Source organism: Dama dama, chromosome 11, assembly GCF_033118175.1.
Source record: "Dama dama isolate Ldn47 chromosome 11, ASM3311817v1, whole genome shotgun sequence".
Taxonomy (NCBI): Eukaryota; Metazoa; Chordata; class Mammalia; order Artiodactyla; family Cervidae; genus Dama; species Dama dama.
The window spans coordinates 8,353,337-8,379,977 of NC_083691.1; the positions used below are offsets into that span (position 1 = coordinate 8,353,337).

Below are 26,641 nucleotides of genomic sequence, written 5' to 3' on the forward strand. Positions count from 1 at the left end.
CCTTCTGCCTGCCTGTGTCTCGGTTTTCCTATCCTGTCCTTGTATAGCTGGGTGGCAGACTAAATCATCGCCATGTCCCTGCCAGCTTGAAAAGGAGTGACCGTGCCTTGAGGACACTGATTCTGTGCCAGGCTTTGCACCAAGCGCTGGACCCTGTGAGGTGGGCATTGCAAATACCCCTCACTCACAGAGACAAAACTGAGACTCAGGGAGGGACTTGTCCAGGATCACACGGTGACAGAGGGGGGGCAGCCAAGACTTGAATTTGGGCGGTCTCAGGGCCAACGGGCCAAACCATGGCACTCCCCTCGCCACCACTGCCAGTACATCCACCAGCACCGAGGCTTAGATTAAACCCCTCTGCCCACAGGCCTGACTCCCTGCACCCTCCCAGCCCGCTGGCCAGACCCCCCGACAGCGGTCATCAGGTCCCTGGAGGCCCCCAGCCCAGTAGGCTCTGTTCCCAGAGCCTGCGGTTTCATTCCCAGACCTTCTAGATCTCACGCGCTTGTGGTCTGCCCCCCGCCTCTCCCCGCTGCTGAGGCCAAGGAGGAGGCCCACAGGGGCTGGGACTTGAGGGGGGCGCCCTGCCTCCACCCCCCTGCGGAGAGGATGGGGAGGGTGGGGCTGTGAGAGTTTCACTGGTTTAAAAATACACAGAGGAAGCTAGTGAGAGAGCGCGAGAAAGGGGAAGGGGAGGTGAGGGAGGCATCCCAGCATTGATGTCCAGAGCTTCGAGTGACCACTTGCCTTTCGGCCAGGGGCTCTGCACGACTTGCCAAGATGACGGAGGGGACCAAGAAGGCCAGCAAGAAGTTCAGTGAGTGTGGGGTGCCGTTTGCACCGTCCTTCATCCTTCTGTCTGTCCGTCCGTCTCAGCCTCTCTGCATCTGCTTCTTCTCCATCTCGTTTCTGTTTCTCTTTCTGTCCATCTCTGGCTCTCTCTGGAGGACTCTGATTCTGAGTTTCCATGGCGCCGTCTCTGCATCCCTCTGGCCCGATCTCTGTCTCTCTCTCCAGCTGGTTTGGCTCTCCATCTCTGTTTCTCTCTTGTCTGTCTCTGTCCGTCGCTATTTCTCTGTCTCTCCCCGCCCAACTGTCAGTCTCTCCATTCGTCTATGTGTCCTCTGGCTCCCTTTGACCTCTGGGCTGGGCCAGAGAAGACCTCCACGCATTCCATTGCTTGCCTCTGTGCTGGTTCACATGGGGGGGTCTCAGGTTGGGAGTTGCTGGGGCGGCGGAGGGGGGAGGGGTGCGTGCCATGGGTTAATGTCCCACGACCCCACCAGCACTGACGCTGGGACCCAGAGCAACTCATTGAGGGGCCACACCCACCCATCACTCTTCTTCCCCAGGTTGCTGATTCCTTCCTGGTCCCAGAAAACTTCAGCTCCCTGTTTTTTTTTTTGTTTTTTTTTTTTTTAAGATTTAGATACAGATTTAGCTATGCTGGGTCTTAGTAACAGCACTTGGGATCTTAGATCTTCTCTGTGGCATGCAAGATCTTTTTAGTTACAACATGTGAGATTTAGTTTGTTGGCCAGGGATTGAATCCCAGACCCCCTGTATTGACAGCGCAGCGTCTTAGCCACCGGACCACAGGGAAGACCCCCTCTGGTGCTTTGGATCTGACAGCACATGACAGGAGTGTACAGGGCAAGGATCATGACTGTCTGTGCTCCACAGATGGAAGACCCAGAGACTTGCCTGAGGTCATATGGGGGTACAGAGCAGGGCTCAGTCTCATGTCCCTGGACCCTGGACTTCAGTTTCCCTCCCTGCCCCACTAGTGCTTCCTCCAGACCCCGGGTGCCCAGGAGACAAAACAAGTGGAACCAAGAAAGGAGGCAATTCGCTCGTTGGCATGGCTTTCTAAGAGCAGAGCCTCAGCATCTGCTGACGGCGCTTGTCAGGAGGCAGAGGCTGAAGACTGAGGGTGGGGTGGGGGGTGGGCAGGCCTGGGAGGAAAGCCCCAGAGCACTGACCCCCGCACTCCAGAGCCCTGGGCCCTCGGCCAGGCTCCGCTTGGCTTTCTGACCCTGGGCAAATTCCTTCCCCTCTCTGGGCCTCAGTTTCTTCTCCGTCAAATGGGGCCATCCCACCTATGTTCCACCATGGTCGTGAGGATCTGAGGAGGTGGAGGATGCCAAGGAAGTGGGAAATGCCAGGGTTTTTGGTTTTTGCTTATGGAGGGGCCGTGGTGAAGTCCGGCAGACGGTGGTGGCTAGGAGGAGGGGCAGTCCCTCAGCTGGGAGCAGGGAGGAGGGCGCGCAGGCGCACCCCTGCGGAAACGCGGAGATGGTATCACCCGAGCACTGCCGCCTGAGTCCCGACCAGGGCTCAGCTGACAGGAAGGAGAGAACCGCAGGGAGCGGGACCCTCAGGGACCCAACAGCCCCCTTCTCATTTCATCCGCACCTCCGGGGCACCTCAGAGCCTCGTTCAAACACCCACTCCCCCGACCCTGACACGCACATCACTCACACACATACATGCTTCCAGCTGTGTGACTTCGGGCAGGTCATGTCACCGCTCTGAACCTTAGTTTCTTCATCTGGAAAATGGGGGATTTAAACTTGTGCCATGGGGTTGTGCTGAGAGTTCAGGGAAGTAATTAATGAAGGTGGCATGTTTGACAAATGCAGAGGCATTTACTGTGATGGTCATCACCATCTTCATTACTTCTGACGGTTATGAAGCATGTTATTTACATGCTGAGTTCATGCCTTTCTTCAATTTTTCCATTGCCCAGAGGACAGTGGTCCCCAACCTTTTTGACCCCAGGGACCAATTTCGTGGAAGACAGTATTTCCATCATCTGGGGATGGGGTGGGATGGTTTGGGAATGATTCAAGTGCATTAGACTTATCATGCACTTTATTTCTAATCTAACACTGTTGCTGATCTGCCAGGAGGTACTGGTCCACAGCCCAGAGGTTGCCCCTGCCCCTGCCATGGGGGATGAATACTATAATCTGTATCTTACTGATGTGAATGAATGGGGCTCAGAGAGGTCAAGTGACTTGCCTAAGGTCACAAAGCTAGGATGTGGAATTCAAAGGCTACAGGATCCCAGTGGTGCCATGTTATACCATAACCCTTAGAGGGGGTGTCAGTGAAGCTCCCAACCCTCCTTGAACCCTCAGTGAGTGGAACTGCACAAATGTTTCCTTGTCATTATTATTATTGCTGGCAATGTCATTAACTCCTTTCCCTCCCCTCCCCTCTTCCAGAGTTCTTCAAGTTCAAGGGGTTTGGGAGTCTCTCCAACCTTCCTCGGTCCTTTACTCTGAGACGATCTATGGCCCCCAACAGTATCCGGCCCCAGGTGGAGGCTGACACCTTCGATGCCACACAGGATGACATGGTGACAGTCCCCAAGAGCCCCCCGGCCTATGCCCGCTCCAGCGACATGTACAGCCACATGGGCACCATGCCTCGCCCCAGCATCAAGAAGGCTCAGGGCAAACAGCCCACCCAGAAGGCCCAGAAAGTTGGCCCTGAGCCCCAGGTGGTACCCCGAAGCCTGCCTGAACCCCCAGTCTTGGAGGCAGCAGAGAAGGTGATGGTAGAGACTGCTGCCTCCAGGGAGGACACCCCAGCAGTGGGAACCAACCCTTCAGTGGTGGAAGTGGACCCCACAAGAAAACCTGAGGATGCCAGGCCAGACACAGAAGAGGAGCAAGACCCCAAGAATGTGCCCTCAGAAAGGTAGGTGCCCATCAGGGAAGGGTGAGGGCAGGACCTGCGGGGATGGCATCTTCAGCCTTCTGCCAGCACAGTCTGGAGAGGACCGCCCAACACACACATCTGTAGAAACAAAACAAAACACACACACACACACCCCTACACATTAACTAAGTGCTTACTATAAACCAGGCTTCCCTAGTGGCTCAGGTGGTAAAGAATCTGCCTGTAATGCAGGAGACTCGGGTTTGATCTCTGGGTCGGGAAGATCCCCTGGAGAAGGGAATGGCAACCCACTCCAGTATTCTTGCCTGGAGAATCCCATGGACAGAGGAGCTTGGTGGGCTATACAGTCCATGGAGTCACAGACACAACTGAGTCAGACACAACTGCGCAACTAACACTTTCACTTCACTTTTCAGTGCTATAGACCAGGCACTGTACTTAGCCCTTCACGTGTAATTAATTCTCAGAAAAAAACAAAAAAATCCAGGGAGAGGATACTGTTATTTCCATACCACAGATGAGGAAACTGAGATTCAGAGAAGAAATGCCATCTGCCCCAGTCAGATTACACATCTAGCAAATGACGAAGTTAGGACCTGACCTAAAACCCACCTGACTCTAAAGCCCTAGGCAGCCTCCAGCGTGAGCCTTCAGCTACTGACTGGGCCCAGCCCAGCCACTGGATCCCTGCCCTGGGCCCCCACCTCTGAATTTCCACCTTTAATTCTACTGGACAACATTGCTCCCCTTGGTCTGGTAAAGCATCTGTTACCTAATTTGGGTATAGGGTGTGTTGAATTGTTGCAAAAATACAAATAGTGATGTATGACCATAGCTCTCAATTAGTAAGTACCCGTTTTACTAGGTGTCAAAACAAATGTTACTCACTGAAAATTCTGTAAAAAATTATATCAATACTGTAACCCTCCCTGCCCCCATCTTACAACTGGGGAATCTAAGACTCAGACAAGGTTGCAGGGGTGGGATTTGAGCAGGGATCTGCCTGTCTCCAGTGGCTGCACACTCATCCATCACATGGTACCCACCACATTCTAAGCCCTACAGCCCTTGGGAGATCCCTCAGCCCCAACCAAAGACATCCCTGTCTTTTCAACTCTCAGAGACTTTGTCTAAACCACACTTATTATTATAGATGTACTTACTGAAATAAAGAGGGAAAAAGAAAATCTGAGCAAAAGTAAACTCTAGGGTTTGTTCTGGATCCTCTCTTGAGTGGTTTTGCCCTGAGACCCCAAGCACAGCTTCTGTGTGCTGGGATAATTGGTCCTTCAGTGGGGAGGAGGAGGACCTTGGAGAGCTGCAGAGTGAATCCAGACCAGACTGCCTCTTACTGACCTTGGACAAGTCTGTTCCCTTCTCGGAGCTTCGCTTTTCTCATCTGACAAATGGGCACAACGATACCACCTACCTTGTAGGGCTGTGGTGAGAATTCAAGAATAACGTTCTTGTAAGAATCTCAGCACAGTGCCTGGCACACAACAGACAGCGCAGTGAATGGGAAGTGCTTACATTTATGATTTAAAGAACGAATGCTTTCTCACCATCTTTACCTACTCCAGCCTGCCTTCTCTTGCCATCCTCTTAAATTCGGCCTCATTCGGGCGTGCAACAAGGATTTTATGTAGGGGTCCGGTGCGGGGGGAGCGTTGTAAGGTAACCCAAAGCCTGAGATGAGCTCTGGTAGTTTGCGGAAGCGGGGCAGGCGGCGCGAAGGGGCGTGTCTGGGAGGCGTGGCCCTTCCATGTTGCTCGGGGACTGTTGGGGAAGCTGGCGTTGGAGAGGGGCGGGGCGAGGCGGAGGCGTGTGCTGGGGGCGTGGCCTTCCGACCCTCCCCGACCCTGACGGACGTGGAGGGCGGAGCAAGACAGGAGGAGAAGGGCGTGTCCGGGGCGGGGCACGTCTTTCCCAGAGGGCGGAGTAGACGGTGGAGAGCGCCCAGAGAGGGGCGGAGGGGCGTGTCCGAGGCGTGGCCTACAGGCCAGGCTCCGCCCCTGGAGTCCTGCTGTGAGCTCCGCGGCTTGGTAGTCTGAGAAAGGCGGGAGCCTTGGAAACAGGAGGTCCCCGGGTTGCAGGCGGCGACGGCAGGGAACCATGACTGCAGTGGGCCGGAGGTGCCCCGCACTGGGATCCAGAGGGTGAGTGACCGAGCTGGGACCAAGGAGGGCCGCCGCGGGGAACGGGAGTTATCTGTGGGGGAAATCTGTGCCTCTGGGGCAGCTGACAAACTTGGGTGCGAGTTTAGCATCTGGCACTTTTAAACTTTCTTTTGGTGCAACTCTGACCCGGCTTCAGGCTGAGCCTCTGTTGGTCACAACAGTCCCAAGACAGAGACACTATGACTATCTCCAGTTTACAGATGAGGAAAGAGATTTACTTGCCCAGTTTGACACAACTAGTGAAAGTCAGAAGCAGGGTTTAACTCCACCTTCCTGGATCAGACCCCTCAGCAGGTCTTGAGACATCTTGAGAATGCCAGGTCTAGTGCTCGCTTCGGCAGCACACATACTAAAATTGGAGAATGCCAGGTCTAGGAGCCAGCCATCCTCCCCTGTGGGCAGAGATGGTCCTGGCAGTGCCTCGGGGTATCAGGCCTGGCTTAGAACTGACAGAGGAAATGGGGAGACTCTCCCTTCCTGCACCTGATCACCTGGGATGTCCCGGGGTCCTGAGGAGGGTGGATTAGCAGATGGGATTGAGCCCCTACCTGGTGCCCTGGGACCCAGTGTTTCACCTGCCCTAGACCAAGTAGGAGGCGAGGAACTATTGAACATTTCTTCTAAGAGCCCGTGAAGCTCAGCTCTATGTCAGAGACAGGAGAGCTGCTTTGCAGTTGTGATCTCAGGCTTATCCTGCCCTGCTCTGGGCGTCCATCTCTCCAGCAGCCAAGATGGGCCTGGAATGGTCTCTGAGGATCCGTCCAGCTTGGGGATGAGGGTGTTTGAGAACTGCCACTGTGTAAGACTAGGGGCCTTGTTCCTGAGTGTCCCAAGGGGGTCATCCCAGTGGCTGTTCAGCCTAAGCTGGGGGAGACATGTCCCTCCCCTACCCCCTGGGAAGCAGGGTGCACCTGGAGCAGAAGGAAGGAAGGGGAAGAGGTGAGGCTGCAGGAGTTTCCTGGTGCCCTGTACTCTGCTGAGATCATGGGGGATGAGAGGAAGGAGGGAGGAGGGGCCGACGACATAGGCAATGAAGGGCCTTTAGCTCCCAAAAAGGAGAGCTGCCCAGCCTCCCCCCAGTCCCCATCCCCTCAGCTGCCTACAGGGAAACAGTGGCTCTAGAGAGTCCTGACACTCGACCCTTTGGTTCATGCTGTAGAAGAGGAAGCGGCTGCTTAGAGAGGGAAGGGAGGTCCCCCAAAGCCCCACACCATAGCCACACCCACACACAGGAATGGTCAGGCCAGGGTCCCACCAGAGGACAGCTGGCCAGCCCTGCCTGGAGTACTTAGTGGGTCTCCTCTACCGCATGGGCCCTGTGAGGTGGGAGCGTCTATTTGCTGCATTCTACCAGTGAGGAGACTGAGATTCAGAGAGAAAAAGGGACTTTCCTGGGGTCACAGAGAGATTGTCAGAACCAAGGTTTGATTCTGACCTGACCAGGTCCCAAGCCCAAGCTCTTAACCACTAGCCACATATCACCTGCTGTAAGTAAGCATCTCAGATCTGTCTCTCCCATTACTTCAAATGGCTTCCCATAACCCTGGAAAGGCGGTAACAGGAGCCCATTTTACAGATGAAGACATCAAGGTTTTGTGAGGTTAACAACTTGCTCGAGTTGAGACAGTGAAGGAGCTGGAACTTCATTCATTTTAATAGTTACCGAGATGCAGCTATGCCCTAGACACCCCTCTAGATTCTGGGGAGAGAGCAGTGAGCACAGCAGACAAAACACTACTCTTGTGGAGCCCCCATTCCAGTGTGGGGGAGACAGACGATAAACCAGATAACGAGTTACCTGGTCGGCTAGAAGAGAACAGCACTAGAGAGAAAGATTTAGACCAAGTAGGGGAACTGGTCTTGGGGTAGTGGCTGAAAGTTATCCAGGGAAAAATTCTCAGTGAGAAACTGATATTTGAGCAAAGGAGATGAGGGAACAGATCCCCCTCCCCCCCCTTTTTTTAACTTGAAATATAGTCGATGTACAATATTGTGTTAGTCTCAGGCATCCTGGGATCAGACCCTCTTGATGGCTGGGGAAGGATATACTAGGTCAAAGGAACAGTAACTACAAAGGCCCTGAGGTGGGAGCATACTTGGCGTGTTGGAGGAGCAGCAGAAAGCAAGATGGGGACTGGGGAGAGGAGGGGTGGAAATGAGGCCAGAGAGGAAATGGGTTCAGATAAGCAAGGCCTGGAAGGCCCGGCAAGGACCTGGCTTTGACTGTGAACGAAATGGCAGCCGTCGCTGGCCTTGAGCAGAGGACGGTCCCACTCTGACTTATGTTTGACAAGCACCTCTCCTTTGAGGAAGATTGGACCGAGTCTTACTCTTTTCTGAAGTGTCTCACCAGAGCATCCTTTCCTTCCTCCCAGAGACCCAGACCCCTCCGCTCTCATTCTCAGGGCTGTTGAGCAGGAAAACTTGAGACTTGGAGAAGGTAGCACCCCATAGGAGAGCCAGGGGCACCCTAAGCTGCCCGTGCCCCAGCCCTGGTGCCAGGCACTGAGAATAGGCCAAGACACCCCCCCACCCCCATATCCTTTTGGAATGTTGAATCTGGTCCAAGAATTCCCAACACTCCCCTGAGTCCCACGACCCTCTCGGCCCTGCAAAGTGACGTCAGTTGCCGGGCATCTGGTAGTGATTACCCACCAGGGGAGGGGGCTGCGGTGGGCCCAGCCTGTTCAGTCTCCTCAGGCTCTGGGCGGCTGGTCCTTGTCTTCCGAAGGGGCCCAGCTGCTCCTGGCTCTCATTTCCTGTGGAGACTTTCTCACAGCCCTCGAGACCCCTAGACGCCTCAGGCTGTGGGAATTGCGCTGGCTCGGGATAGACGGAAGGTTCCCCCATCCCCAGCTGGAGCCACATCCCCTCAAACCCTCAGGGGACCCTGTTTACAGAATGCTGGACGTTCAGGGGCGTGAGAGCTGGGGAGGGGTGGGGGAGGGTGGGATACACCATCTGCTCAGAGGCCGGCTGACTGTCTTTATAACATTGAGAGACCCCCTCCCCTCTCTGACCCTCAGTTTCCCCATCTGCTTCTCCAAAAACAGCGCCTGTTTCACAGGGTCATTGTGAAGAGTAGACATAGTAGAGCGTTCTTCCTAGATATGGCCCGAGGGAGTCCCAGCACACGGGATGCTCAGCTATCAGGACACCTGTATATAGAAGAGGAAAATGAGACCCGACGGGGGCGACTCACCCAGCATCACACAGCCTCCTCCATCCCAGCTCAGTGCCCTCTCCAGAGCCCCCAAGTGTCTTCTTTCTGTTCATGCCCACTCCATTTCCTCTTCCTGATGTCAATTTGGGGCTCCTGGTCTGGTTGAAAGATTAGTTTTCGTCGCTTTCCTCTCCCCATTGTCTCCCTGTCTCCATCTGGGGGCATCCCCATCTTCTAGGGGAGCCTGCCTAGGGCAAGGAAAGAAGCAGAACCAACGTGAGTCTCCTCTGAGTAGCCGCGTGCCCTGCTGTGAAGCGGGGCTTCCACATAGTCCCTCAGTCAGTGCTCAGTGCTCGCCTTCCCCCTCTGCCCTTGGCCAGCAGCTGTTGAGTCTCAGCAACTCCCGGGACCCAGACCCCTCAGCTCTGCCCTGGGAAGAGTGGCTGCTGCTCTGGCCTCTCCCCACAGGCCTGGCGCCCTCCCTGAGCTCTGCTGGGGAGCTCACCCCTGCCCAGAAGACTGAGGGTGCAGAATGGGGAGGGGAGCAAGCTCTCTCCAGGACAGTGGTGGCTCCTTGTTCGGGAGAGGCGGTGGGGCAGGGGCTAACGACAAGGGCCTTCCTGGTGTGGAATCCCAAAGGCCCACGGCTGCGTGTCTCCGGAGAAATGGGGCTTTCCACCCCCAGCTCTGTCTGCTCAGAGCCTTGAAGGACTGAGGAGCACAGAGCAGGGCTGTCGCTCTGCTCGGGTGAGTGAAGAAGGGAGAGAATCTCTCCAGCCCCCAGGAAGGGCAGGATGGGAGCTCTCTGGGGTCAGGGTGGGGTGTCAGAGGGAGGAGCCCCAGGGGTTAAGGAACCTTGTACCTTTTATTCTCATAGGATCCTTGCAGCCCCTCTATGAAGACAGTTAAAATATGCCCGTTTCACAGATGGGAAAGTCAAAGCTCACAGAGGGGAGGGCGGGGGCAAGCTGAGAAGCAGGAGGCAGAGGCTGGGAAGTGTCCACTTAAGGCCATATGACCACGCCCCAGGAGCAAACTGGGGGACAGATAGAGGGCAGGAAGACCCCAGGGCTCTGCAGGGCAAGGCTGCCTGTGGCGAGGAAGGGCCAAGGTGGAAGAGGACAGTAGCCTCTTCTCCAGGGTCCCTGGGGGAGCCTCACCCTTTCTCTCAGGCCAGGATGGAGACCCTGAAGGTAAAACTCAGACTAAAACCTGAGTTGGGGAAATAAAGGGTAATGGACTGTAATTGCTGGTCATTAATTCAATTAATTAAGCTAATGTATGCAATAAGTGGTATCAGTTATTAGAACAAATCAGCTAATACAGGCAATTAAAGGGGTTGGTTATTTAAATAATTGATGCAGCTGATTAATGGAACTGATTTAGCTCAATTGTCACTATTATTTATTAATTGATTTCACCACTAATATTAGAGGGGAAATGCCTTTGAAATCCATAAAATAAGAAATTAATTAATGAATTAATTAATGGAGCTGAGTTTTTAAACATGGAAGATTCGATTCCTGGATTTAGTCATTACAAAAGGAGGGAGAACATTCTAGAAATTTCCAAGCAAACCGAGATCTGCAGGCTGAGTAGAAATTCCTCTGACTCTAAGGGAGAGAATTCCTCTGGGTAGAAGGAATATCATGTGCAAAGGTCCTGAGGCTGGAGGCAGTAGTGCTCTTTGGAGGAAGGCTGAGGCCAGAGTGCACAGAGGACCCTGAGGAAGAGTGGAGGGGTGGCTGGCAGGGGCCTGGTCACAGAGGGCCCACCAACCAGAACTAGAGCTTGTCCTCAGGATTGCAGGGACTGCTGTGACATTCTTTCATTCAAAAACATCTTCATGGGGTGCCTGGCACCATTCCAGGCAGAGCCCAACCCCTACCCTGTGGAGCTGATGTTCTGATGAGAGGAGGTGGCACAGGGCAAGTCAGATGAAGCGCTACAGAGAACAATGAAGCAGGGCGGGGAGGTGGGGAGCCCTGAGGGGGCTCCCTTCACTTCCAGGTGGGCGGCCAGGGAAGTCCTCACTGAGAAGGGGACACTTTAGTAAAGACCTGAAGGAGGGAAGGGCAGGAGCTCAGTGGATATCTGGAGGGAAAGTATTCTAGCAGCGGGAACAGGAAGTGCAAAGGCCCTGAGGTCGGGACAAAAGGCAGCGAGAAGCCCAGCTTGGTTAGGGTAGCATGAATGAGGGGAATGTTGTTGAAGACTGGCAGGAGAGGTGGTGAGGAGCCAGTGTGCAGAAGCTATTATGAGGACTTCAGTTCTTACTCTGAGTGAAACTAGGGGCCACTCCAGTGGGTTGGAGCGGAGGAAAGGTGTGATCTGACTCATTTTAACAGGACCACTCTGGCTGCTGGGGTGAGAACAAGTCACAGGGGCACAGATGCAGGCGGGGAGGCGTGGCGAGGTGGTGGCCATAGTCTGGGCAGGTGATGGCCACGGGTGGTAAGCAGACATGGTCACCTTAGGTCTTAGAAATCCTGGAGTGTTGCAGAGGGGCAGGGAGGGGCCATGGGGAGTTCCCGGGCCTGGGCCTCGACCCGAGCACCCCACTGGCTCTGGCTACCTGATATCCCTGGGGCAGGCACCCCCTCCCCAAGACTCTGCTCCTGCCCAGCGCCTGAGGGGAAGTGGACAGGAAGCAGGAAGAAATGCTGGGGCAATCCCAGTGTCCTGGCCAGTCTGTTCCCAACAGTGGGAGGATTTCCGGGCCTGAATGGCCGGAAATGCTGGGACAGGACACCTCACCCAGGAAGAGCAGGGAGGTGAGCAAGGGGAGGGGTCCCTACTTTACCCTCACCCCACCTTGGCTGGAGAGAGAGAACTCACATGGCTTTCAGAGCCTGCAGGGGCCAGCTTGCAGCTTGAGGGACAATGGTTAGAGATCAGGAAGGACTTTTCAGGGAGGAGGGACAGCCCCTAGAATGTCAAAACAGGGAAGACTGACAGCCAGCATCCCAAAGAGGAGCCCCTGGCCTCAGGAGCTAGGGGGAACCCTATGTGAAATCCCACCCTGGAAACACACACCTCACCCACAGTTTTTATTTTGTCTCATTTGTAACTCAGCTTTTTTGGTTTGCAGCTTATTTTGTTAGATTTATCACACTTCGGTTTAAATTTGGGGCTTCTCTATTTGGGGAAGTTTGACCTCCCTCCCTAGTTTGCAGATGGGAATACTGAGGCTTGTGTCAGCCAGAGAACCAGGGTCCAGCCTGACAGAATTAATAATAACGAGAGTGATGAATACTGGTTGAGGGTACACTCTTCATACATTTCTTAGGCAATAAATGTGGGCTTCTCCGGTAGCTCAGCAGTAAAGAATCTGTCTGCAGTGCAAGAGACACAGGAGATAAAGGTTCAGTTCCAGGGTTGGGAAGATCCTCTGGAGGAGGGCATGGCAACACACTGCAGGATTCTTGTCTGGAAAATCCCATGGGCAGAAGGAGCCTGGTGGGCTGTGGCTCATGGGGTCGCAAAGCGTCGGACACGACTAAAGCGATTGAGCACACGTGCGTGCATAGTTGCTTTCCAGTGTTTTTGTGTTAGTTTCTGCCGTACAATGAAGTCAATCGGCTATGCATGTACATACATCCCCTCCCTCTCAGACCGCCCTCCCACCCCCACCCTCACCCTCATCCCCCCCGCATCCCGTCTAGGTCATCACAGAGAACCGAGCTGAGCTCCCTGTGCTATAGAGCAGGTCCTCACTGGTGCGTGCGCGCTCAGCAGTCTGCGACTCGTGGCAGCCGTATGGACTGTAACCCACCAGGCTCTTCTGTCCTTGGGATTCTCCAAGCAATAATCTTGGAGTGGGTTGCTGCACCCTCCTTCAGGGGACCTTCCCGACCCAGGAATTGAACCCAGGTCTCCCGCATTGTAGGCAGATTTTTTTACCCACTGAGCCGCTGTGGGTCCTCACTAGCAGCAGTAAACAGTTCTCAAGCTCCTGCTGTGTGCTGGCAGCTCCGCAGTGAATGAGACCCATCTCACCAGTGCCCTGGTGGAGATGGCAGATACCTGAGTCAACAAATCAATGGAAAGTGATTGTTTCAGGCAGAGACTGAGGAAAATAAAACAAGGTTGAGGATAGAGAGTGAAGGACAAGGGACAGTTCTAGGCACAGTGGTCAGGGAAGGCTTGCGGACATTAAGCAAAGCCCTAAATAAAGTAGGGGGAGGGGCAAGTTATGTGATAATCTGGAGGAAGAGCTTTCCAGGCAAAAAAACAGCAAGTGCAAAGGCCCAGTGGCTTAGAGCAGAATGAGGGAAGCAGGCGTATTTTGGGGGTGGGAATTCATGAGGTGGGCAGTTGGGTCACCACAGGGCCTTGTAGGCTGGGGCAAATATAAGCCTGTTTACGCTTGTTTTTCTGGCATAAAAATGGTTCCTCTTTATTCTCACAAGAGAAGTCTTGGTTTAGATGATAAATTACGTGGCTGGCTGTTTACAGGCCATGGAATAGCGTTTAGATTTAGTTCTTTGAGGGATGGAAGGGTTGGGGGGTTGTTTTTGTTTTGCTTCATTTTAAATTAGATAAGATTGCATTTTTTAAAAGTAAATTTATGCTTATTTAATTGGCTGCACCAGGTCTTAGTTGCTAGTTGCAACACCATCTTGGTAGATCTTTTTTCATTGCAGCATGCAGGACCACGTGGGATCTTTAGTTATGGCATGTGGGATCTAGTTCCCTGCCCAGGAATCAAATCTAGGAACCCTGCCTTGGGAGTCCGGAGTCTTACCCACTGGATCATCAGGGAAATCCCAAGGTGGGAGGTGTTTGTGCACAGTGACCTGCTTGGCTTTTTACCTGAGCACCACCAGGGCAGTGGAGGGGAAGCTGCCCGAGGGGTGTGAGGGCAGACACGGCGGGTGGCAAGAAGTCTGCTGTGTGCTCCACAGAGGACAGAGAAGGCGCCCCAGATGGGGCAGAGTTGACACCCAGAGAGAAGTGGTCAGGACCTATTTTGGAAAGAGACCCACAGGATTTCCTGATGGATTGGGCGTGGACGGTGAGTGAGAGAGGAAGCACAGAGGACCGCAGGGTTTTTGGCCAAACAAAGCAACATAAAGGATGAAGCTGACATCTCCTGAGATGGGAAGCGGATGTAGAGAGCTAGGGTGTGGGGGATCGGGTGGGGTGGGGGATCTAGAGTCCTGCTTTGGATACAAAAGTCAAGTTCAGACATCTTGGAAGAGATGCTAAGGAGGCAGTTGGGTTTCTGAGTCTTGTTTTGAAGGGGAAGTCCAGGCTGCATCAGAGAAGGGAGGGCACCTAAGGCCGAGGATTGGGGACGTGGCTCATGGAGGTCCTCATCAGGAAGGGTGATATTTATTTGGGAGGAACAAATAAATATGTATTTATTTGGGAACAATAGCCACCCCTGGCCTCTGACCACTCCAGGCTCCACCCAGGCCACCCTTGACGGGAGGGGAATCACTTTCGCAGCCAGCTGTCACCAGCAATGGCACGGCGATGTGCCGCTGGGTGGGTCCCTCTGAAGGGGGATGAGGGTGAGGGTAGGGCTGGAGTGGAGGAGGTTGAGGTCCAGTCTGCGGTCACCGACGTGCAGAGTCAGGGAGGAGGTGAAGAGTGAACACCGGGAGACCACAGTGTCCTAAAGGTGAGTCAAGACAGGAAGCAGGCGCTATGTTAAGCGTGTGACATTCATCAGCTCCCAGAAGCCCTGAGACAACCCGATGAAACACAGGCTCAGAGAGGCGAAGGGACCTGCCCAGGGTCACACAGCTGGAGAGCGGAGGAGTAGCCCAGCCTGCCAATTCCAGCAAGTGCTCAGTCCTGCAGGTGCTCAGTGCTGGCACCAGGCAGGTGGGCAGAGGCTGGCGGCTGGGGAGCCAGGCAGGGCTGGGAACCACTCACCTCTCTTCTCTCCTTCCAGGGCCACTGCAGAGCCGGAGGCTGGCGGGGACTATGTGAAGGTAAGAGGGGCTGGGCAGGGGACACTGGCGGGCGGGGGGCGGGGGGGAGTGCCCAGAGCCAGTTCCAGGAAGGGCAGAGTCCTTTTCTGGCCCCGTTAGAAGTCAGACCTCACCCACTGTTCTCAGAAGGAGAAGGCCTAGGGGTCAGGGCAGCCTAAGGGGTCTGCTTTCACTCCCAGCATCTTCTTCCCAGGCCTGCCATCATTCTTTCCTGGCCCCAGTCTCAGGACTTCCCAATGTTTGTTCCCACCAGACCCCATCCAGCTGCCAGCTGGACAGGGCCCCAGGGGTGCCTCCATGGGAAGACGGGCTCTAATACTGCTTGGTCTCTGAGCTGGAACTGGGAAGTGGGAGCAGGAAAGGATGACTCAGTTCTTTATCACAGATAACACAGTCGCATTGATCATAAACTTAACTTGTCCTGAGCACTGGGAATGTTGAAAATGCAGGGGTTTTTTTCCATTTATTTTTATTTGAAAATGCAGTTTTGATGATAACCACCATAATACGACGGAACATCTTGAGTGACTACTGTGTGCAGAGTCCCGTGCTGGCTGCTGGCACTGGAAGGGAGTCAGTTCTGAGCTATTTATATGAATAAGGTCTTTGACTTCTCCCCTCATCATTGGGCCTTCTTTTGTGCATTTATGGATGGGAAACTTGAGGCCCAGAGAAGTGCAGTGACTTGCCCACAGCCGCACAGCTACTGCAGGGCAGAACTGGGATTGCTGTCGAAATTTATTTGCTGCCAAGACCATGGACAGAGCTCTTGGCCTTCCCCATCCAGGAGCACCACCCTGAGCCAGGTCCTCTCTGAGTATGGAGCGCGGGGCAAGGAGCACCAGGCCCTGTGTTTCAAGGGCTCCTGGCCCATGTGGGGATCAAAGGAGAACCACTCAATGGTTTGGGCTTGTGTTTTGTCATCCAGCAGGCCCAAATTTTAGTCTCAGATCTGCTGCTTATTTGCTACATGACTTTGGGTGTGTGTGTCACCTTTCTGAGCCTCAGTGTTCACCTATGTGAAATGGGGTAACAGTGGTATCTCCGACCCAGGGTTGCTACGGGCTCAATGAATCCATGCCCATTTGGGGGGGTGGAATCTGGGCTGGTTCCTGACCCCAGGGACTTTCCATCACCCACAATACTGCCTGGAAAGCCCTGTGTAAGTGATCAGTAATGAGCGCTGTGGGAAGTGCTCATATTGCTGTCCCTTACCATCAGCAGAAGTTTCGATAAGAAACCACTAGGGCTCTGGAGGTAGGAGATGACTTTCAGCTCAGGAGCTGGGAATGAGGAGATCAAGGAAGGCTTTCTGGAGGAGGAGGCATTGAAGCCAAGCCATTGCAATTGGCCAGGAATATGCACCAACACCCTCTCTCCAAACAGAAAGCTGGAAAGGAGATAAAGTTAAGCAGAGATGAGTGGTAGAATGATCCAGGCAGAGGTAAGTGTATGGGTGAGGTCAGAAAGCGAGCTCAGTGAGCCCAGGAAATGCAGCCCAGGGCTGCAGCAAGTTGAGCTGGAGCTGCTGCCAGGATTTGGGCCCTGACTTCTCATCCAGAGCCCTGGCATCACAGTGGGACAGAGGCCTCGGGGAGAACCAGCCCCAAAGCAAGTGGTAGACCACAGAGGCATGTATTTCAGCATCTCACAAATCCCAGCTGCAAGGTAATGAGATCCCCATCACTGATGGTAGTGATATCCCTGAGAGGATTATTAGCTTTGTATTTTTCCTTTAGTTTATGGAGCTGAAAAAATGTAATTAAAAATGCTATAAAAGAAAGAATACCCACACACCAGAACTGATTAAACAGTCCCCTAAAGAATGAACTCAAAGGAATATTAGTTTTAGCTTTACGCCTCAGAAGAGAATGGAATCAATAGTCAGTTACCCAAAGTCCATTCCTCACCTTACATGCTCAGCTGCCAGAACTCCAGGGTTCTCAGACCATGATGCAAGTACTTTGATTCTAAGGCAAGGATTCTGAAGTTCCAAGACCATGAAATTCCAAGCTCCATGCTCAGAGCTTAAGATGTATTTACAGAAAATAATCAAACATCTGAACAGAGAGGTGAACTCATCTACCTAAGGTCACACAGCCTGCCACAAGATTTGAACTCCAGGCCTGACTGATGCAGAGTCAGCAATGACTCCCTTTGCACTGAAGAGCCTATGGCCAAAGGTCCGGATTCTAAGACACTAAGCTTGAAAACAATAGCAGGCACTTCTTGAGCACTTGCTTAATGTCTGGCAGCTTATATGCATCAGCTCAGCCAATACTTACCAGAGTTCTGTGAGATCAGCACAGGTATGTTTTCCAGATGAGTAAGTCTGGGCTGCAAGAGAAGGGACTGGTTGGGTGGAGGTGGGGCATCGCTAGTTGATTCCCAAACCCCAGAGCCTTACTGAGTTTTCTTCCCCACCCCCAGTCTGTCAATGACATCCCGCATTTCCCAGAAGAGTGTCTGATTCCAAGTCAGAGATGAGAAATCCTGGACTCTGGGAGATTTCCTTAGGCCACAAAGGATTTGGTCAAATGTCTACAGGGATTTTTCCAGCTTTAGACATGGTTTAATTCTAAATCTCTGCCCTCTCCGGGTCAGTAAGGGGAGAGGTGAGTTGGGGAGGCAGGACCCCACCCCCCCGCCTTTTGCCGGCCCACCCCATCCTTCTGCCTTCTTGACACCCCCCTTGGTAGGTCCTCAGCTCCGCATCCCCGGGCTCCGGGCTGCCGGGGCGAGCTGGGCTGGAGGGCGGGGGACTGGGGGGCGAGGGGGCGGGGAGTCGGGGGCGGGAGGAGGGAGGAACAATGGCCCCCTCCCCTCCCGGGGCTGGCTGGAGGGTGGGGTCTCCCCGCCCCGCCTCCCCGCTCCTCCCCCGACAAGGCGATGAGGTAATCGCGCCGCCGAGAGGCACGCGCAGCCGGTGCCCAGCCCGGTCGGTCCCGCGCCCCTGCCCCGCCGGCCGCCGCCCCCTGCACCGTCCCGGCCCCGGTCGCCCGGCCCCACCATGACCGAGCGCTGCAGCCTGTGGAGCGCCCTGTCGGCCGCCGCCTGCTGCTTCTACCGCGGCTCCTTCGTGCAGGTGCAGGTGAGGGGGCGGCTCGGCCCCCGCCAGGCGCTCCGAGCTGGGACCCCGGGCGCTCGCCGGGGCAGCCGGGGGAACCTCAGCCTGCGGCGCCGCGCAGGGTCCGGCGGGGCAGGGGCTGCGGGCTGCGGGCTGCGGGAGGGGGCGGGGTCGCCCCAGCCTCACCTCTGGGCGCCCAGACGCTCCGCAGGGTGAAGGTCCAGCCGCCCCTCCGGAGACTCGGGGCTGCGGAGGCTGCCGTTCCGGTCCTTCCTGCCTCCTCCGCAGGGAGGAGCTGAGCTGGGGCAATGGGTACCAGAAGATGGGGTCTCCGGCGTCCTGCCGGTTCTCCTGCGAACGCTCCGGCCCCTGCATCTGACCCGGGCAGACTGACTCCCCCATTGTACCGGGGGGCGCTGGGCCGGGGTCCAGAGGCTGAGAGAGGTGTGGGAAGCTGAGGGGATGCTGCCGGGGCTGCGGCCGAAGCGCCCGTGACTCTCCTGCCCTCTAGGTGGACTCGGGCATGCTTGGGGCGCGGGGCTCCTAACCCAGCTGGCCGGGCAGTGCGGGAAGGCGCCGTGGCGGTGAAAGGGTTAAACGGAAGGGGGTGGAGGGGAGGACCCGGACCCCGCCTCTCTGCGGAGCATCATCTGGGGATGGCTTTGCTTAGGGTTGCCAGACTGAAGGGAGCTAGAGGGGTTTGGCTGGGCACTGGCTGGTGGGAAGGGGTTAAGACCTTGACCCGGGGTCTCCGCGCTTTCACCTCCCGAGCCCCCTGGGGGACGCTGGGCGCATCACTTCTGCGCTCCCCCAGGCTCACACACACACACACACACACACACACACACACACACACACACGCACACACACGCACGCTCCGAGCCCGCCTGAATGACTGCCCCGCCGGCGGCTGAGCGCAGCATCCCTGCACCGGCCAATCAGGCGCTCGCAGGCCGGGAGGCGGTGAGATCATCTCTGGCCAATAGCAGCGCTCCCGGGTGCAGGGATGCTGCATTCGCGCCCCAGCACCCACTCCCCTTGGGAGCTAGGGACCCCCGGGTCGAAGGTGAGGAAGAGGGCACAGGGACCCTAGGGTTCCCTAACTTCAGGTGTGTGGGACGACCCAGTTCGTCGCCAGATTCTCCTTAACGGTTGATTATGTTTGGCAAAGCAGAGTCCAGTCTCCGACCACCTATTTATGGCCCAGAGAGGGAAACCGACTGGCTCAAGGTCACACAGTGGCAGGCAGAGTCTTGGGACCGGGTTCTTTCCCACGCAGCCCCCTCCCCTTCTTTGCCCCCCGTCCCTCTTGCTGCAGCTGTGGTACTGGGGCAACTTCTCAACTGCATGCTCTTTGTCAAGGAGGAATCTCCCCCATGACTTGCACTCTTCCCTCCCCAGGGTGTGGTGTGGTTTAGGAGAGGGGCCAGGGCCCTGAAGACTAGGGAACGCCATGGAGAAGTGTAGGAACCTGAGAAGGCCCAAATGTCAGCTCACCCTGGAACTCCCTGCCTTTCTGGGGGATCAGGTTCTACCCTGGGCAGGGGATGTTCAGAACCCCCATCTCCAGGCCCTGCCTTTCCCTGGGCACTCATGTATGTCACCCACTCCAGCCATCTGCCCCAGAGCCCTACAGGCTCCTCAAAGCTCAGAATTTTATGAGCCCATCACCAAGCTGCTCCTGCCACTAGTCTTGCCCACCTTGGAGAGTGTCTCCAAGCTCTGTCCTCCCAAGCTCTCTGCCTGGAATCCTCTCTGACTCCCTCCACCCTCTTCCCTGCACCCCATCAATGGTTGTCTAAACGCCCTTCCCCCAGTCTCCACCCCCACACCCCACCCTGCCCTGCCATTGCCTGCAACATACTCCAGGCCCTCTCCACACAGCTGATTGAACCGGCCCCAATGCTTTAAAAACCCTCTGCAGATCTGCTGTGGCCTCTGGATTAATCTCAGCTTCCCAAGGCAGATTCACAGCCCTGCCACGCCTGCCCCTGCCACCCTCCAGTCCTTTTGAAGCTTCTTCCTCCACCCCCAGGGCCTTAGCTCTGTCTCCAGGGCCCTGACTTCACCACTCTCTTCCCAGAGCTCTTTCTTGCCCACCTGGTTGCCTGTCTGTCCCCACTGTGATCCTTTTGCTTGGTTTATTCAGGCCTCGGTGGAGACATCACCTCTTCAGGGACTCCCTGACCAGATGAGGAGGGACACGCTCATTTCCTCCAGGAGCTCCCTGTGTGTCTCTGAGCATCCAGAAACCCTAGGGTTGCTTGTCAGTATCTGCGTAGCTCCCCCAGGGCTGAGGCTGCCTGTGCTGATGACCTTGGATTCAGCCCCTGGCATAAGACCTGTCCTAGAGTGGGGGTTCCATCAATGTGGAAATAACGGAGTCAGAAATTCTAGATATCTCTGAAGCTGGGAAATGGGGTATCTTGGGAGCAGTGTAGATTGAGGTAAACTGAGGCAGTAGAAGCAGAAGGCTAGCAAATGGAGTCTCAGGGTTAGGCTCTGAGAACTGTGAAAGGTCAGAGGAGGCAGGGAGTGGACTGGAGGCCACTGGGCCCTGGTGAGGAGCAGCTCCGGTGGAGAGATTGCCCTTTAGTGACCCCTTTCATCTGTCTTGCTGCCTGGTCAGTTCTGGGCTGGATCTGTCTGTCCTGGACCAGGCATCTTTGGGGCCTGGAGTTGGGGAAAGGGAGCAATGTTACATGTTCTCACAGTGACAAGCACATCTATGGGCTGGTTGCAGTGCTTTGGAGTATTGTCTCCTTTTATCCTTGTAACCTGGTGAGGCAGGTTCTGCAATTGTACCCATTTTATAGAGGAAGAAACTGAGGCCCAGGGAACTCACACAACATAGCCAGAATTGGGCTGGGCTCTGTGATGGGAATGTACCTGGCAGCACGGACTCCCATCTCCCTGTTCTTAGGCCTCCAACCCCAGGCCACAGCAACCAGGAAACCAGGAATCTCCCCCTTGGGCGGGTGGAAAGGGGGATCCTGGACATTATCTCCAGTGAGTGACCTCGGGCTTCCCTGCTGGGCTGGTCACCCCATCTAGCAGGGATTGCTTGGGATAGCAAGGAAGAAAGGGCTTTGTGAACAATAAAGGACATCACAGATGCCTTTGGTGGGGGCCTCTGCTTCCTTCTTTGTAGCTGCCGCCTCCACCCCTGTATAATTCACTGTCCCAGAATGTATCCTCATCCACACAACCCTGTTTTTGTCCACAATTTTACCTGAGTACTTGTTGTCTTATCCACTTGTAGAAATCCTCCCTCCCCCTACTTCCAGATCAGTTTGGTGTCCTTGGTACAAAATGAATTTCGTGAGTGCCATCTTCTCCAGGAAGCCTTCCTAGACCACTCTACCTGGCCCATACTGCATCTCCCTTTCGAAAGCTACCCGGCCCTTTGCCGCTGTCCAGTACTGTGGTGCTGACTGCAGTCTGCTGAAATACTTGTGTTGTTTTTGCCTCCTGTCTTAGACAAGGAACTTCTTTGAGGACAGGCTTGTTTATTTCCCTGTCTACCCTGGCAGTAGTGCAGTGCCTAGCACACAGTAGGCACTTTTTGGTGGATTTAATTGAGATTCCTCTACACCTACTGGGATAGGGACTCATGGGTGAGAACCTTTCCGGCATCTGTGCCTAAGTGTTCCCAGGGTCCTGGGACGGAATGAGTTCACCTGGGGTGGGGGAGGTTGGGAGGGAAGGAGGAAGGGGCTTCAGATTGGATGCCAACTTTTTCTGTCTCCCGCCTAGTTCTCTAAGGAGAAGTACATCTTGGACTCGTCGCCTGAGAAACTGCACAAGGAGTTGGAGGAAGAGCTCAAACTCAGCAGCACAGATCTCCGCAGCCATGCCTGGTACCACGGCCGCATCCCACGTGAGGTGAGTGGGCCCTGAGCTCGGACCCTGGCCCTAGACCCTTACCCCTACCACCTTGGCCAGTCCCAGACCAGAAAAGCTCTGACTATCGTTCAGTGGGTTCAATCAGAGTAGACTGGGATGAGGTCTAGCTCTGCCATTTAACTGACTGCGTGACCTTGAACAAATCACTTCACCTCTCTGAGCCCCAGTTTCCTCACCTATAACATGGAGGATATGGGGCTTCCCTAGTGGTCCAATGGTTTAGTCTCTATGCTTTCACTTCAGGGGCCACAGGTTTGATCCCTGGTCAGGGAACTAAGATCCTACATGCTGCAAGGTGTGGGCTAAATTAATTAATTAATTAAATGGAGGCTAATAATAGTACCTACTGTAAAGGTTGGTTGTGAGAATTCCCGGTGGCACTAGTGGTAAAGAGCTTGCCTGCCAATGCAGGAGGCATAAGAGATGCAGGTTTGATCCCTGAGTCGGGAAGATCCCCTGGAGGAGGGCATGGTAACCCACTCTAGTTTTCTTGCCTGGAGAATCCCAGGGACAGAGGAGCTTAGTGGGCTATGGTCCATAGGGTCACAAAGAATCAGACACAACTAAAGTAACTTAGCATGTGAGGATTAAATGAGTTAATTCATGTGAGGTGCTTAACACAATGTCTGATATGCAGTAAGCCCAATGAACATTGTCCTTTATTTATGGTGGTGGTGGTTGTTATTATTATTACCACCATTTTTAGTTACTGTTATAGGTCTATACATCAGCCTCTTATGTGTTTGGTTAGTGTATATCAGCACTTCAATGATTCAGTTTTGATAAGGTTGACTTTCTGGGCTGAGGCATAGGCTTGGGCAAACAGTCACCTGTTCTTCCATTTTTCATGCTTGCTATAAATCTTTGTCAAGTATCAACTCTGCCAGCTCCTGTGCTGGGCACCAAGGATACAGAGATAAAATAGGTGATGGCTTCCCTCGATGGCTGGTAGTCCAGGATGGGGGTCGACAGGCAGGTAGTCAGAACCCAGTGGGAGAAGCTCAAGAATGGGTTGCCTGGGAGGGGGTGTGGGCTGCCCCAAGGAAGGGGTAGAGAGGAGAGAGGCCATTGTGGAACGGATAGGAGTTCACTAGGTGAGCAGGAATGGGAGGATATTCAGCCCAGAGATGTGCCAGAGCCCTGGCTGTTTGGAGGAAGAAGGATGGGGAATTCACTGTGCCCAACGAGATCCCTGAGAAGGAGTAGGTCTGAGACCTGAGTTTCAGATCTTGGGGGCTCCCTTTCGAGGGTGCCATGTCCCTCCATGTCCGAGCCTCTGTGCCCAGACCTGTGGCTTCTGGCTGAGATGCACCCTCTGAATCTGGGTCTTTGGGTTCCCCTCCCAAGCTGCAGCTGTCTCTGTTGACTGTGTGCCCCAGACGCTGGCTCTGGCCCTCTTCTGCCCCGCTCCAGCCTGACCCTGCCTCTTTCAGGTTTCGGAGACCCTGGTGCAGCGCAATGGCGACTTCCTCATCCGGGACTCGCTCACCAGCCTGGGCGACTATGTGCTCACGTGCCGCTGGCGCAACCAGGCCTTGCACTTCAAGATCAACAAGGTGGTGGTGAAGGCGGGCGAGAGCTACACCCACATCCAGTACCTGTTCGAGCAGGAGAGCTTCGACCACGTGCCGGCCCTGGTGCGGTATCACGTGGGCAGCCGCAAGGCTGTGTCCGAGCAGAGCGGCGCCATCATCTACTGCCCGGTCAACCGCACCTTCCCGCTGCGCTACCTGGAGGCCTGCTACGGCCTGGGCCAGGGCGGGGGCAAGGCCGCCAGCCCCGCCAGCCCCTCGGGCCCCAAGGGCAGCCACATGAAGCGGCGCAGCGTCACCATGACTGATGGGCTCACTGCTGACAAAGTCACCCGCAGCGATGGCTGCCCCACCAGGTGAGTGAGAACCCACATTCCGCCTCAGTCTTCTCATCTGTCAAGTGGGGATGTCAGTAATGTGAACGCTGGTGGGGAAAGGGAAGGCCCAGTCATACTGGTCTGGGGTAAAATGACTGCTCTGGAGCCTCAGTGTGTGCAGAACAAGAGGAGGAAACTCGGCCATGCTGAGTTGGGTGTGGAAGCCCACGGAGCCCAGTTGCTGTCTCAGCTCGGCTACGACTAGCTGTGCACCCTTGGCCCTGACCTTCCTTCTCTCTTGCCTCCATGTGCCGATCTATCAAGGGCCCTCACTCAGAAAGCTCCCTCTGGCCTGGAGGAGCCCTGGATGCTGTCCTATCCCAGGCAGGGGCCTGGTCCCTGTTGCTAATGCTACCCCACCTCACCCCACCTAACTAGGCCCAGGTGGGCATCAGAACAGAGCACTTTGCAAAACCATCGCACAGGAAATGGAATGTTTTCGGTGACATTTTTGATAATGCCCAGGTGTCGGGCTGGGTGACCCTAGGCCCTGATCTGAGGACAAGCCACAGCTGCAAATCATTCCTGAGGCCCTACTGTGCACCTGGCCTTCTCCTGATGCTCTCTTTTCCCAACCTCACTGACTCCCGAGTCCCCCTGGGAGGTGGCTCTCGTCCATGCTGCCACTTCGTAGATGAGAACAAGGCTTGAAGAGGGGTAGCTGCTTGCTAGAGAGTGGTAGGACCAAGATTCAGACCCAGGTCCACAACTCCAAAGTCTGTGCCCCTAGTTTCTATGGCTTCCCTGGCTGTTTGCTGCAAGACGTGCCATCTTGTGGGGCTTCCCAGGTGGTGCTAGTGGTAAAGAACCACCTGCCAATGCAGGAGACATGACAGACGCAGGTTTGATCCCTGGGTCAGGAAGATCCCCTGGAGTAGGAAATGGCAACCCACTCCAGTATTCTTGCCTGGAGAATCCAATGGACTGAGGAGCCTGGCAGGCTACATTCCATAGAGTCGCAAAGAGTCAGTTACGAATGAAGTGACTTAGCACTCATGTGCTTGCTTCAGCACTTCAATAGGTCCCATTTCCCTGGGCCTGGACTTTGTGCTGTCAGCCAAGGAACTGCTGGTTGGATACCCTGTGAGGAGTATCCACTTGGCCTGTGGTTTGGAACCAGTGATTAAAACAGTGCCAGGATCTACAGGCCATGTGTGCCCAAGGCATCCTGAGTAATAGTGTGGGATCAGTGAGGAGAGGCCAGGATGGTGGGTTTGGCTCCCTTAGCCTGGCCGTCTTTCTTGCTAGCCTCTCTCCTGAGACTGTTCTCCAAGCTGGGGCATGGCTTGTTCATTCTGCTCCCTGGGGCAAGGTTCCCAGGGAAGAGAACAGTTGTGCAGGTTGTGGACTGAACAAGCCCTTCCTCCTCTGGGCTTCAGTTTTTGTACCTGCCAGGTGGGAGGTTGGACGTGATCATTTCCAAGCCTTTTCTGCCTCTGAAGTTCAGCAGATCTAGGATGGAGGCAGGGGTGGGGGTCCTAATGCTAGCTGAGGACCCTGACCTCTGGGCTCCCTGCTCATGAAAGTGTGTGCTCCACAGCACATCAGTGCCCCACCCCCGGGAGTCCATCCGCAACTGTGCACTCAGCATGGACCAGATCCAAGACCTGCACTCGCCCATGTCCCCTATCTCCGAGAGCCCCAGCTCCCCTGCCTATAGTACAGGTATGGCCAGTGGAGGGGGGAACATGGGGGGTCTGGTGGGAGTGGCCTCGTGTGCCCACGTGTGCACTGTCTGACGATTTCTCTTATAGTGTTTGATCATGTGTGCTTCTTCCTCTTATCTGAGAGCCATGCCCTGCAACAATGGATACTAAAACTATCCATGCTGACATGCAAAGCATAGCCATGGCTTGTTCATTCTGCCACAATTCATTGAGTCCCTATTGGATACCAGGCACTGTGCATGTGGTTTCCATTCATTCTCCTGAATGTTACTGAATCTGGGCTCCAATGCTATGAAGTTTGTGCCATCAGCAACACTCAGCCCCCATTGGTCAAATGCCTCCATGTGTGAGGAGCCACTTGACCAGGCCCTCTATTGGCTGGGATTTAATGTATCCCTGATTCCAAATGGTGGGATCCAACTGGACTGGTCAAGCTTGCTTTATTTATTTTTTCTTTTAAATAGATCTTTTCAGAGAAGTTCTACATTCACAGCAAAATTGAGCAGAAAGCACAGAACACTGTGTGTTTTTTTTTTTAAGTACAAAGAAGATTTCTACTGTAGAAACATGCCACTAGTTCATTTCTGGAAGAAAAAAATGATGTTTTCCACAGGCCATACCACATATTGTCCACATGGCAGGCAAAGCATGCAGACAGAGGGGCAGCTCAGGGAAACCTTTGCTGGGAAATGCCCTATTGCCATGTAGCTGTCTATATGGGTTGTTACAAATTCTTCTCTAACCATGGGCCTGCCAGCTTGTCCTAACTGCCAACTTGCCTTCCAAACAACACCCCTGAGTATAAATGTTAAGTTGCTTTGCCACAAATTATTTATTGGACAACTTCTAAGCAGTGTGGCACAATGAAGTACCCAAGAGTGAGGACTCGACACCTGGTTTTGAATCCCAGCTCTACCCTTTGCTGGTTGGGTGACCTTAGGCAGGTCAGCTGGCTTCTCTGAGTCTCACTTTTCTCATCTTCTAGAATGAGGATCATAAAAGTACTCACACACAGGATGTTGAGAGGGTTAAACAGATTAAGGGGCAGAGAAGGATCTCATAGGCAGTTAGAACTCAATAAACATCACCTCTAATTTTGGATGATGGTTTTACT

The 26,641-nt window shown here is 54.5% G+C and overlaps 1 protein-coding gene across 3 annotated transcripts in view; it reads left to right on the forward strand.

Moving 5' to 3' along the window:
* Nucleotides 1-648: 648 nt before the first annotated feature.
* SH2D3C (SH2 domain containing 3C) overlaps nucleotides 649-26,641 on the forward strand; it is a 32,978-nt gene continuing 6,985 nt past the window's right edge. The window contains exons 1-6 of one of the 3 annotated variants that reach the window (XM_061154595.1): nucleotides 649-820; nucleotides 3,234-3,711; nucleotides 14,939-14,978; nucleotides 21,802-21,930; nucleotides 23,385-23,839; nucleotides 25,401-25,525. In XM_061154595.1, coding sequence (XP_061010578.1) covers nucleotides 784-820; nucleotides 3,234-3,711; nucleotides 14,939-14,978; nucleotides 21,802-21,930; nucleotides 23,385-23,839; nucleotides 25,401-25,525 — 1,264 coding nt within the window. In that variant the 5' untranslated portion in view covers nucleotides 649-783. Of the gene's footprint in view, nucleotides 821-3,233; nucleotides 3,712-5,750; nucleotides 5,850-14,938; nucleotides 14,979-17,949; nucleotides 18,070-21,801; nucleotides 21,931-23,384; nucleotides 23,840-25,400; nucleotides 25,526-26,641 lie in introns of those variants that run through there. The other 2 variants (XM_061154596.1, XM_061154597.1) reach the window with 2 other exon arrangements.